Here is a 12,762-nt window from a genome sequence, read left to right on the forward strand (position 1 = left end):
GACAGGGCCTTTAAAGACATAATTAACTTAAAATGATGCTGTTGTGAGACAGGGGGCTCCTGATTCACGTGACTGGTGTCTTTGTAAGAAGAGTTCTGTGCAAGTTCAAAGAGAAGGTCATGTTAGGTGGCCAGGCATGGTGTTTCATGCCTATATGCCTATAATACCAGTATTTGGGAGGCTGAGGCTAGAGGATTGTGAGTTCAAGGTCGGCTTGTGTTACATAGGAAGACCCTGCCTCAAACCAACCAACCAACCAACCAACCAACCAACCAACCAACCAACCAACCAAAGTAAAACAAGAATCCACCTCTTGATTTTGAATTCTGGCCTCTAGAACTGAGAAAATACAATTTTGATGGTTGAGTCACTCAGTTTGAAGTTGTGGTAGCCCTAGCAAACAAGTATACCCCCGAACAAAACACTTCCTGCTAAGAAGGTAGGCATTATACACCTAGGTTCTCAAGGTTTATAAATGCAGACCTCTCAAGCTGGGCACCGGCTCTAGTTTCTGTCCGTAGGATCCTTAAGATACAACACTGAGTTTTCTTTACTTCCGCTTAATTTCAGAGTACTCTATTTCATAGACAAAAAATTCTTGAATGTTAACATTCCCAGGGTCATCTAGGTGTTGTCTCCTTCTCTTTAGTTCAGAACAGTTGACAGATTCATGTAGGGTCTTGAGTCAGAAGCTACTGTGAATCTTGGTGAAGTGTTGGGCAGATGAATCTTGAGCCTGGCTGATACTTGCAAATAGTTTTGTTTCTTCCTTAACACATTCAGAGAAAGTTCAGTTTTGAAAATCTCCCCACTAAGCTCCATGAAGCAGGATATACTCTTGTACACACAACCCCTAAAATGTCAAAATGTCCCTTCCTCTACTATACCTACATGCATTGAGGGACCAAGGGGAGAGCTTATGTTTGTTCTGGTCTTGGTCAACAGTGACACCTAACCATGCTGTTATTCTTTCAAAATACATTTTATTAGTGGCATGTGGAATTTAAAGTTAAGCAATTTCTTCCCAGAGAGAAGGTAAGTCCTGACAGACTAAAAAGCTGAGCAGATACATCAGAGCAGAAATGTCATTTCCAGTGCATCGAGAGGTGGACGGGCACACTCTCCACAAAGAAATTGCTTTCTCTATCATGCTCACCACACAGAATGTCATATGATTCAGTGTGTGTGGGACGGTCCCAAAGCACTGGGCAGTGTCCTCCCTCAGTAAGCAGTGGTGCCATCTCTCCACTGATTGACCACTCTCCACTGTGGAGAGGCTGGAGAGGGCCATGAGTGCTGTGGAGCCCTGTGTGAAGACCAGTGGGTCTGGGTCAGGTGTGACTGGCTTGTGGAAGAATGCTAGGTGAGGAAGCTCACCCATGAACCAAGAAAACCCCCGGACTTTAAGAACTCCCCCAGACTCCATTAGTCTCCAGGTTACGAAGCTATGGAGCCTCTTTCAAGAACCTGGGAACGTGTCAGAGGTTTGAACTGTCTTAGAAAATCTGTTTTCCCTCTCACAAGTGAAGAGCACCTCTCTTCCTGGAGTTTCAGGCTTTGCCAGGTGTTCTTATGACTCAGAGAACTCTGCAAAACACTCTGAAGTTCACCTGGACTTAGGTTTTCTACTGCTGTGCCTGTGTCTCAAACACCTTTCCTGGGCCCTTCCCTCCACACCCTCCCAAGCTGAGGCTCTGCAAACTGCTGTCTCCCAATCCCAACAGTACCCTCTCCCTTGATCTTGGGGTCAAGATCAAGCAGCTTCCTTCTAACCCTGCACAATGGAGACTGGAGAAGAAGGGCTCCTAGGGTTTGCCATTTTCACTGGCCTTATTTCAGTCTTAATATAGGCATCACTCTCATAATTCCAGAACCCGACCCTCAACCAAACATTCACTGACTTATTGATCAAGACAACAAAAGGAGGGACAGACTGCATAAGTTTTCCACGTTTACATCTAATTGGTTAAGCTACGCCTTCATACCAAGCAGATGAACTTCTCTTCCAAGCTGGTGAGCAGAATACAGTCTTCAGGGGCTTAGGGCAGGTCCACGATCTTGGTATCACCAAAGTCAATGCCAGTCTGAAGCTTGTCATCCTTTGCGGCTGCCCAGGGCATGGAGACAGAGGTCCACTTTGCTACCCAGTCTCCTGTTTTGCTGATCAAGATGAGGCCACCTAGGCCTTTCAGCTTTGACTTCATATAATTCAGTGCCAGCTCAGCAGCCTCTTCTGCTGTCTTTCCTGTAAACAAGGACAGGTTGAGAAAATATACAAGTAATAATATCCTGTGCAGTGTCCAAGTTTCTGGTAAATAGTTTTTGCTGGTGTTATGGTTTGGTCGTAAAACATCCCTCATAGGCTCCTGTATTGGAACACCTAGATCCCAGCTGGTGGTGCTGTTTTGGGAGGTTGTGGAATCTTTAGGTGGGCCTCATTGGAGGAAGGGGGTTACTGAGGGATAGGAGGAGTGGGAGGCTTGAGGTTTGTAGCCTGGCCCTGCTTCCTATCCTGCCTCTGTTTCCTGGTCCACCGAAATGGGAGCAAACAGCTGCTGTACACTCCCCCTGCCACAGAACTCCCCACCGTGATGGACCGTAGTCCTTCAAACTGGGAGTCAATATAAATCACTCCTTAAGGTGCTTCTTGTGAAATATTTGGACAGTCATGGCCTTGAATGCTTATAGGGAGGATTTACGGTTTCTTGCCAAGATAGAGGCCTCATATCAGCTAAGCAGAGCTGCCTTCCCTCCTATACCTACGGTTGACACTTCTCTATCACCTTGTCTCCAGTGATGCAAAAGAGAACAGTATGTGTATATGTGAATTGTGTGTACCCATGCATGTGCATAGAAGCCAGAGGGCACCTGGTGTCCTGCTCTATCACCCTCTACCTTATTCCCTGAGACAGGGTCTCTCACTAAGCCTGGAGCTTGCTGTTTGTCTGTCTACTGTCCAGCAAATCCCAGTGACCCTCCTGTCTCCACAGTGCTGATCCTTCCAGTGCTGAGGTTACAGGAGCGTGAACTATCTGACATTTTGCACGTCCTTGGGATTTGAACTCAGGTCCTCATGCTTGGGCAACATACTCTCACCTACTGGAACATCTCCCCTCCCCTGAGAGCAATGTTCCAAAGGCTCTCCTACCAGATCCTACCAGAATTGTAGGCAGGAGTTAGAATAGTGTGAACGTCCTTGGGGGAACATCTGTAGGGGACAAGAAAGTTTCACACAGTACTCGTCACTGATCAAGCAGCTTCTGAACTCGTCTTCAACAGTTATGAGCTTGCTCCACATCCTACGTACCTTGTTCTATGTGGAAGAGGGTGAGTCTGGCGAGATTCACCTTCAGAATACTTTCCCCATGCCCTGTGGTTGAAATAGCTCCAATGTTATTGTCAGCGTAACCTCCGGCTCCTGCTCAAAATAAGGTGATTGGGTACATTTACACAATGTAACAGTCAGCTGTTAAGAAATACGAAATTATGAAATTTGCAAGTAAGTGGACAGAACTGGAAACAATCATCTTGAGTGAGGTAACCCTGACCCAGAAAGATGTCGCATGTCCTTTTTTATAAGTGGATGCTTGCTTTGACTCCGTACATATGTGTGTTTCAATTTGAAAAATCCATAGAAATTGTATGATGCGGGGAGGCTTCATGGGAGGGAAGATAGGATGCAATGATATAAAGGGGAAAAAGGGGATAATGGAGTAGGAAGGGCTAAAGGGGGTGGGGAACCGGAGGGCAGGGCAGAGGAGGGACTATGGGAAGGGATAACACTAGAGGCTTTTAGAAAAAGTCATATGGGAGATGGAGAGGTGGCGTAGGTGCTATGCATGTTACTGGAGGAGAAAAGTAATCATCAGCCTTGCCCAGCTGTGAATTCTGAGAGCTACAAGAACTGGTCTGGCAAGATGTGCCCACTCATGCAACAGTGGCAGGAATGTTATGGTAGTAACCAACCACTTTCTGATTGGATTTAAGATCCACTTCATAAGATGGAGTCAATATCTGACACTGATATCAGGCCTAGGAGTCTGTGACTGTCAGTCAAGATCTGACAGGTCACAGGCCATAGGGAAGAGCCTACTACTATTATTTTGCTAAACAGACATGGTATTAAACTAACTCCTAATGGCTTATTGTTATACTCATAGATTAATGCATCTCTTAACTCTCACCAGAGAAGCTTCCTCATGAAGCAGGTGGTGATTAACCCAGAGACCCACAATTGGCCAATGTGCAGAGAATAAGAGACTGCAGAGTGCTTATCCCTGAATAGGACACCTATATTCAACCTCTGCACCCAAGGCTCAGGGATCATTGTGGAAGAGGGAGTGGAAAGATTGAAAGAGCCAGAGGTGGTGTATGACCACAAGGAAACAGTTTTCCGGACAACTGGGTAGTCACCCCTATGAACTCACAACAATGGTGACAGGATGCAGAAGACCCATGTAGGCTTAAGCTAGAAAAAAATATCCCAGCATAGGAGAGTATGTGGGGAAAGGGGAATGCTCATTCACTGCTAGTGGGATTGCAAACTCATGCAACTACCAAGGAAATCAGTATGGAGAACGCTTAGAAAGCTAAATGTGAATCTACCATATGACCTGGTTATAGCACTCCTTAGCATATACCCCCAAAACTCATACTACAGCAGAGATACTTGTACATCCGTGGTTGCTGCTGTTCTTTTCACAACAGCTAAGAAACGGAAGCAACCTAAGTGTCCCTCAACTGGTGAGTGGATAATGAAAATGTGCTACATTTACATAATGGAGTTCTACTCAGTGGTAAAGATATACAAAATGATGAAATTTGCAGATAAATGGATGGAGCTGGAAACTGTTATGCTAAGTGAATTAGACTCAGAAACACGATTTGTGTTCTCCATCATTTGTGGATCCTAACACGAAATCTTTATATTTATGAGTATATATCCTGATGTAACTGTAGGAGCCAGGAAAATGGAAAGGAACCAAGGAGGGAAAGAAGGAACCTGAGAGAGAACAGTCGGAGACAGGTGTTACCAAGGGGGAAGTGGGTAAAATGAGGGTATGTAAATGGAAGGGGGAGAGGGAAGGTTATACAAGGAACCATGGGGGTAAAGGGGAAAAAGGAGCTCAAGAGGAGGACCATAGGAGACAGGTATTATCAAGCGTGAAATGGGGAAAATGGGGGTACTTTAACTGGGAAGGGAGGAGGGAGTGTTATACAGGGGGAGAGAGAGAGGAGAGAGATAAATAATGCCTAGATGGTGCAAAAAACCAGAGGGAAATGTATTAGTTCAAAACCAAATGCAAACATTACATACACACTACCTCTGCCGGAGTCCATGTGTATAGCTGAAGGTAATATAATAAGAAACAGTGACTGATAGGAGATACCTCCCTTTGAGTTATTGGCCAGGGAAGTTCAAGAGACTCCCCCAAATTACACAGTCTGTTGGCACAGTCCTTGATTACGTCCAAGAGCTTAAAGGTATGACCCTATTGCTGAAGACAGGATATACTTTGGATATAGGACTTGGAGCTGGAACTGACCTGGAAGCCACATCCCTGAAGGCTAGCTCTCATAATTTTAGAGAACACTATGCAAGCTTCTAAGGGCGAAAATCAATTGATGGTCCAACTCCAGCTTTAAGGTCTAATAATCACAACAATGATCAGCACAACAAACTATATTGGGGCAGTAGTGGCACTTTTATCTTGGGAGTAATCAGCAGCTACCTAATTGGACTTAAAAGCCCATTCAATAGAGGGAACTCACGTGTGGTACTGTAAACACAGCCAAATACCCATGGATGGAGAGGTCATAGATCTTAAAGAAAACCCCAAGGTGGTCACATCCCCTAGAAAAATGTAATTTCTTAATATGTGCTAAATATTGATCCTTGTATTTACAGATAAGTACGCCAGTCATTGCACCTCAAAGAAGCTTCTTTTTACAACAGAGACTTTTAGAAAGTTCCACAACTGGTCACACACAGAGATTAAGTGTCTGTGAAATGCCCGACCCTAAGTGACACAGCTACAATGGAACCTCTACACCTAAGGCTCACGGAGCCTGGTGGAGCAACTCTCATCAACGAAATCCCTCATGAAGTGGAGGGTAATGAACACAAAGCGTCACAAATAGCCAAAGCACAGAGAATATGAGTCTGTAGAGCGAGGTCCTTGGACAGGACTTCCATATTAAACTTTACCCACCCAGGGCTCAGGGATCATTGTAGAAGTGGGTACAGAAAGATTATAAGAGCCATGGGAGAAGGTGCATGACCACATGGATACAGAGTCTCACAGGCTCCTGAGACCTTGTGCATATGAATTTACAGCAATGGTATCAGCATGCATAATAGCCAAGCAAACTCAAGGAGACAAAAACCCAGCATAGAACTCTGGAAATGGGCAGCAGGCCCCAATCTTAGCTGAAGAGCTATTGGGTGGCTGATTACTGCTGAGTGAGGAAGAGCTGATCTTCTTTAAGGGAGTGACTCTAGATAGGCTGACTAGACCCCAGTGGATAAATGAAGGACGGGGGATACCAACTCGACTTGATAGGCTTTATCATAAATGACAGAATGCATGAAATCCAGTAGGGAGGCGGGGTATGGGAGGGTAATGATGGGGAAGGGGGTATAAAGATGATTAACAAGTTGGGTATGAGATACACAAAGGTTCAATAAAAATTTAAAATATTTGGAACAACAACAACAACAACAACAACAACAACAACAACAACAAAAATCCCAGCATAGGAATGGGAAAGTAGGTAAGAAGCCCTGGAAAACTATTGACTGATAGCATGCTGGGAGAGGGAGAGTCAGTTTTCTTTAAGGGTTTGATGCCAGATTGGTTAATCCAGTTCCAGTGGATCCGGGACACAAATTAGACTTAATAGGCTTTAAGATAAATAACAGAGCACGTGAAATCAGGTAGCAGGTATTAAGTACATGAAATAAGAGGTGATCTAAGTATGATCATAATATACTGTATGAAATTTGCAAACATTCAATAAAAAAGAAAAAAAACCCTGATAGATTCTGAGCAACAACAGTCAAAAAGTTAAAGCACAAATCATAAGGCTTATGCCATATAATGTCATAATCCCAGAGTGGTGAGGTGTAGACCAAGATCAGATCCATAGTCATGAATTCTGCTGAGTCAAGTGTACAGGGAACACCTGTAAACACATGGGAATCCAGGAGGATGGAAACTCAAGGGAGGCAGGTGTAGCCTTTCATAGAGCTGGGACAGCAGGGCAACACCTAGGTTACCCCAAAGAATATCCATTCCGTCATGCTGAGTGAGGTTATCCCTCTCCCACATACTACACCCTATGAATGAAGAACACCTTGGATGTGTCACTTAGATGACTAGGAAAGCCACCACATTAAAATAATTTTGGGGAAACTGGACCCTTCCTAGGCTAACCTCCATGCACATCGAGGTGATGTAGAAGGAAGTTCTATCTGTTGAAGGCAGTTTAATCAGACCTGGGAGAACCATTCACTCTGGGCTATCCATTTAACTGGAGGTCTGGATCTAAAGCTACTTTGATTTCTCCCTTAGTCTTAGACTAAGTGACTCTATGGTCATCTCTCCATCCTCCCTATACCTGTTGATGTAGAACCATCAGCCTGATTCCTGCAGCCCCAGAAGGGTTCTCCTTTACCTTACTTTGGTTGATATGGAAGCATTATATTGACATCTGTCTTACTGAATGATGATGGATATGGGGAAGAGGCTTAGAGTGAGGATGTTCTGTGGAGTGTTATAGTTTCCAGGGTTTCTGAAAGCAGGTAACTCTGTGGTTCTGGTCCTGGGGGGAGCTGAGATTACGTAGGAATATGAGCGCTTGCATTTCCCACTTTCAACTTTGTGCTGTGGGATGAACTAGAAAGACCTTATGGTGTAAATACGGCCCTACTATGCAGAAACAGCCAAGTCATCATTGTTTTCAGTTCTTTTAGGGTCACAAAAGGGCAGGGTGACTCTATGGGTGGTCTTGGCATGGGAACCACTATTTTCCAGGATGACAGTGGTACTGCTGAGGTGACTGAAAGTTGCTGTGTGCCTAGTGTCACTCACACAGAGACCAGGGCCCTCCCCAGGAACACTCATCAGCAAGGTCAAGAATACATTTGTGCTTACGACCAAGACAAGGGCTTCTGGGGATTTAGGTCACGACGTTTTCCTCATGAGAACTCAACAAGCCTGAAATTAATTCCTAGGATCTCACCCTGGGTAGCTCTGGAGACCGATGCAAGCTACACTAATGAGCAGGGCAGGATTTTTGCTAAGGAGTACCAAGGTGACCATTTCATGTCTCTGGAGTTAATGAAATTGTCAAGTGTCTGGTTTCTTTTTTTAAGATTAATTAGAAAATTTATGAGTGGCTGTGCATGGTGACACACACCTTTAATTCCAACATTTGAGGCCAGCTTGGTCTACATAGTGAATTCTAGGCCAACTGGGGCCAAAGGAAGAGTCTCTCTCACCCCCCCCATTTATATGTGCGCTTATGTGAGTTTGTGTATCCCATGTATGTGCAGGTACCCGTGGAGGCCAGAGGATGTAGAATCCCCTGGAAATGGATTTCCAGGGAATTATGAGTTGCCTGATGTGGGTTCTGGGATGTGAACCAGGGTTTGTAAGAGCAGTAAGTGCTCTTAGCAGCTGAGCCATCTCTCCAGGCTCCCCTGCCTCTTTTGAGGTGGGGCCTCATTATGTATCCCTGGCTGGCCTGGAATTTGCTATGTAGACCAGGCTACTCTCAAACTCAAAGAGATCCTCCTGCCTCACCCCCAAGTGCTGGGATTAAAGGTGTGTGCCACCAAGCCCAGGATTCTTGCATCTTTAAAAAAATATTTAGCTATGCTTTGGAGATTTCATTTATGTACCTGGCAGTTTAAAAAAATGAATTAATTAATTTTTATGTGTATGAATGTATTGCCTGCATGTAAGTGCATTCATGTATACAATGCCAGCAGAGGCCAGAAGAGGGTGTCAGATTCCCTGGCACTAGAGTTATACAGTCAGCTGTTAGCAGCCATGTGAGTGCTGGGAACTGAACCCAGGTCCTCTGCAAGAACAGTCAGTGCTCTTATAACTGCTGAGCCATCTCGGCCTCTGGTTTTTAAAGACATGTATTTCCTCTCAGGACATGACTAAATATAGGGCACAAAGAATTGTCAAGAGTGTAGCTTGTTACTGAAACCGAGGGCAGGATATTAAACAGGGTGATGTTTTCCACCAGAAGTAGAAACTGCTCTTTTGGGCAGATGGAACAATTTAGCTGTTTCTTGAAACTTAAGTCAACTGCAAGGGTTTATGGGAATTCACACTAGAAAACTCTGAAAATCTGCACAGAGTGAAACACATACTCCCACTGTGCTCTGGGAGTAAGATGGTGTCCTTCAGTTTTAATGTAAGGAATATTTTAGTCTGTAAGAGTTCCGTAGGAGTGTGCTACTTTGTACCAATCACATCCAGAGCCTGCAAACTTAAGCACTTAGCCTGTGCGTGTGGTGTATGTGTGGTGGTGTGCTTGCCTGTGTGTGCACGTGTGGAGGACACAGGTAGATTCCAGGTGTCTTTCTCTCTCTTTCCACCTTATTTTTGGAGACAGAGTCTCTCACTGAATCTGGAGCTCGCTAATTTGGTGACAGTAGCTGGCCAGAGAGCTCTGGGAATATACTTGGTTCTGTTCCCCCTGGTGCTGTGATTACATATGCACACTGCTGCATCAGGCTTTTATGTGGGGGCAGGGGAATTGAACCCAGGTCCTCATACTTACAGAACCAGCACTTTACCCACTGAGCTATCTCTGTAGCACAGCTTCTTAGCTTTTTTATATCATTAATATGAATGAACAGTGCATGGGAAGAGACATGATGCATTTAGTTTTTTCCAAGGGAGCCTAAGGATCTTGAAACTGGGGCTAAACAGAAGACAGGCATCCTGTGCAGTCATCTGGGAGCAACTCTAGCATTCCCCACCTCCATTTCCTCCCCCAAGTTGTCCCCAAAAATGCAATCAAAGAAAAACCAAGTGCCTACTAGACGTGAGCACCCTTTCAAAGCAGTGGTCCCAACAGCGCCTTCCAACCCAACTGCCACTCCCAGACATTGCCGTCAAGAGGAGACAGGAAAAGACATAAGGAGAGAAGGGAAGAGAACAGAGAATGGGAGAGTCTGATCAGGGAAGGCAAGAGGTAGGGCAGGAACTGTCCCTCAGTCCTACCTATGCAAGGTGAGTCCCCAACTCGGCCAATCATCTTATTAACGATTCCTCCTGTAGAGGTTGCGTAAGCCAGGTTTCCATTGCAGTCCATGGCAACAGCACCCACGGTTCCTGTGTTTCTATCAAAAATAGGTAGAAAAAGCGACAGGCTGAAGATGAGAAGCACTCCCACTGAAACTGCGTTCACGGAAGCTTTTGTTTTCTATTCTACATGTCAATTATAGGCAATTTCCAGATGATTCCTTGACTTTCCACTTGTTTTAGTTTGTGTTTTAGAGACAGGGTCTCCCTCTAGCTCTAGCTGGCCTGGAACTCGTTTTGGAGACCAGGCTGACCTTGATCTCACAGAGATAGCCTCCTGAGTGCTGAGATTAAAGGTGTGAGCTACCATGCCCCCCCCCAAATCTATCCATAGTGAGACTCTGCCTCAAAAAAGAAGTAACAAAAAAAGAATACATTAATAGCAGCGCAGCCATTTTGTAACTGTGTAACCTGTTCAATGATCTTTTAAATTAACTCCTAAAGTTTGTTTTCCAATTTTCACTTAATTTGAAAACTATAATTTAAGAAGCAGATGTAATAAGGAGTGGTTGGATATACCTGTTCTCCCAGAACTCTGGAGGCTGCGGCAGAGGATCATGAGTTCAAGGCCAGATGGGCTACGTGGTGAGACCTTATCTTTTTTTTTTTTTTTTTTTTTTTTTTTTGTTTTGAGACAGGGTCTCCCTGTAGCCCCAGCTGTCCTGGAACTCACTGTGTAAACCAGGCTGGCCTTGAACTCACAGAGATCCGCCTGCCTCTGCCTCCCGAGTGCTGGGGGTGAGACCTTATCTTTAAAAAATATTTTTATTACTTTTAATTATGTGTACTGTGTATGTCTGTGTGCACACATGAATGAGGGTGCTTGTGGAGGCCAGAGGCATGGAATCCCCATGGAGCTAGAAAATGGGTGCTGGGAATCGAACTCAGGTGGTCTAAGTGCTGAGACATCTCTCCAGCCCCAGCCCCTATTCTTTTAAAGAAGCTGGAGAGATGGCTCAGCGGTTAGGAGCACTGGCTGTTTTGCAGAGGACCTGGTTTGAATCCCAGCACCCACATGGTGCCTGGCAACCATCCCTGGCTTCAGTTCCAGGGGACCCGATGCCCTCTTCTGGCCTCCTCGGGTATTGCACAACACAGGTACACTAGGCAATACACTAATACACATAAAATGAAAAAAAGAAACAGATGTAAAATAAATGGAACATATTGATTTAGACTTGTTTTTTCCAAGTAGCACAATAAGCATGCAATAAAAGTGAGTTGATCTATGGATCTTCTGACCATGGCACAGCCCAGTTGAACTGAGTATTTACTTTATCAAAAAAATTTCAATTAGTCTTCAGGGAGGAGGCTTCCGGATCAGTTCCAGCGCCATTGCTCCAAGCCCTGTGTCCAAAGTGTGGCCTATCTTGAGAAATAAGGTCTTACCTTCAAGTTCTGGGAGGCAATCAAGGGCTGTGGCCTGTGTTATTTTGGGGGTCTTTTGGACTACCCTGACCAACGACTTGAAGGGTGTCTTCTCCTGTCTGGCATTGTGTTTTCTGTTGTATAGTGTTTAGCTATACACATGCACGTGGCTATTTATTGCATGTGTGTTTTTCAGCTGGACTTTGAACTAATACACTTCCCTCTGTTTTTTTACACTATCTAAGCACTTCCTATCTCTCCTCTCACTCCTCCTGTATAATCCTCCCTTCTCCCTCCCCAGTTAAAGTGCCCCCCCCTTTGCCCCCTTAGTAACACTGTCTCCTACTATCCCACTCTCTTGAGCTCCTTCTTTCTCTTTATCCCCACGGTTCCTTTCCATTTCCCTGGGTTCTGCAGTTACATCAGGGTATTTATACTCACATCTAGGGATTTGGAGCTAGGATCCACAAATGAGAGAGAACATATGTCACTTATTTTTCTGAGTCTGTGTTACTTTACTTAGTATAACAGTTTCTAGTGCCATTCACTTACCTGCAAATTTCATGATTTTCATTTTTCTTTACCGATAAATAGAACTCCATTGTGTAAATGTACCACATTTTAATTACCCATTCACCAGTTGAGGGGCACTTAGGTTGCTTCCATTTCTTAGCTATTGTGAAAAGAGCAGCAACAAACATGGCTGTACAAGTATCTCCGTAGTAGGATGAATCCACTGGGTGTATGCCAAGGGGTGGTATGACTGGATTATATCATAGATTTAATTTTAGTTAAGAGTCCTCTATACTGATTTCCACAGTGGTTGCACCAGTTTGCAATCCCACCAGGAGCGGATGGGGGTTTCCCTTTACCAGCATCCATGCCAGCATTTGGTGTCATTTGTTCTCTTAATCTTAGCCATTCTGACTGGGGTTAGATGAAATTTTAAAGTGGCTTTGATTAACATTTCCTTAATTACTAAGGATGTTGATTACCTTTTAAGGTATTTCGTAGCCATTGTTATTCCTTATTTTGAGAGTTCGGTTCAGATCAATAGCCCTTTTAT

General features: G+C 44.5%; 1 protein-coding gene across 2 annotated transcripts in view; it reads right to left on the reverse strand.

The window, feature by feature from the left end:
• Window positions 1–1,942: 1,942 nt before the first annotated feature.
• Asrgl1 (asparaginase and isoaspartyl peptidase 1) overlaps window positions 1,943–12,762 on the reverse strand; it is a 49,566-nt gene continuing 38,746 nt past the window's right edge. Inside the window, exons 5-7 of one of the 2 annotated variants that reach the window (XM_008837547.3) lie at window positions 10,248–10,366; window positions 3,308–3,418; window positions 2,040–2,245 (exon numbers count right to left, since the gene is read on the reverse strand). In XM_008837547.3, the coding sequence (XP_008835769.1) occupies window positions 2,040–2,245; window positions 3,308–3,418; window positions 10,248–10,366 (436 nt within the window). Of the gene's footprint in view, window positions 2,246–3,307; window positions 3,419–10,247; window positions 10,367–12,762 lie in introns of both variants that reach the window. The other variant, XM_008837546.3, reaches the window with a different exon arrangement.

This window comes from Nannospalax galili, unplaced genomic scaffold (genome assembly GCF_000622305.1).
Source record: "Nannospalax galili isolate Female #2095 unplaced genomic scaffold, S.galili_v1.0 scaffold818, whole genome shotgun sequence".
NCBI classification, from domain to species: Eukaryota; Metazoa; Chordata; class Mammalia; order Rodentia; family Spalacidae; genus Nannospalax; species Nannospalax galili.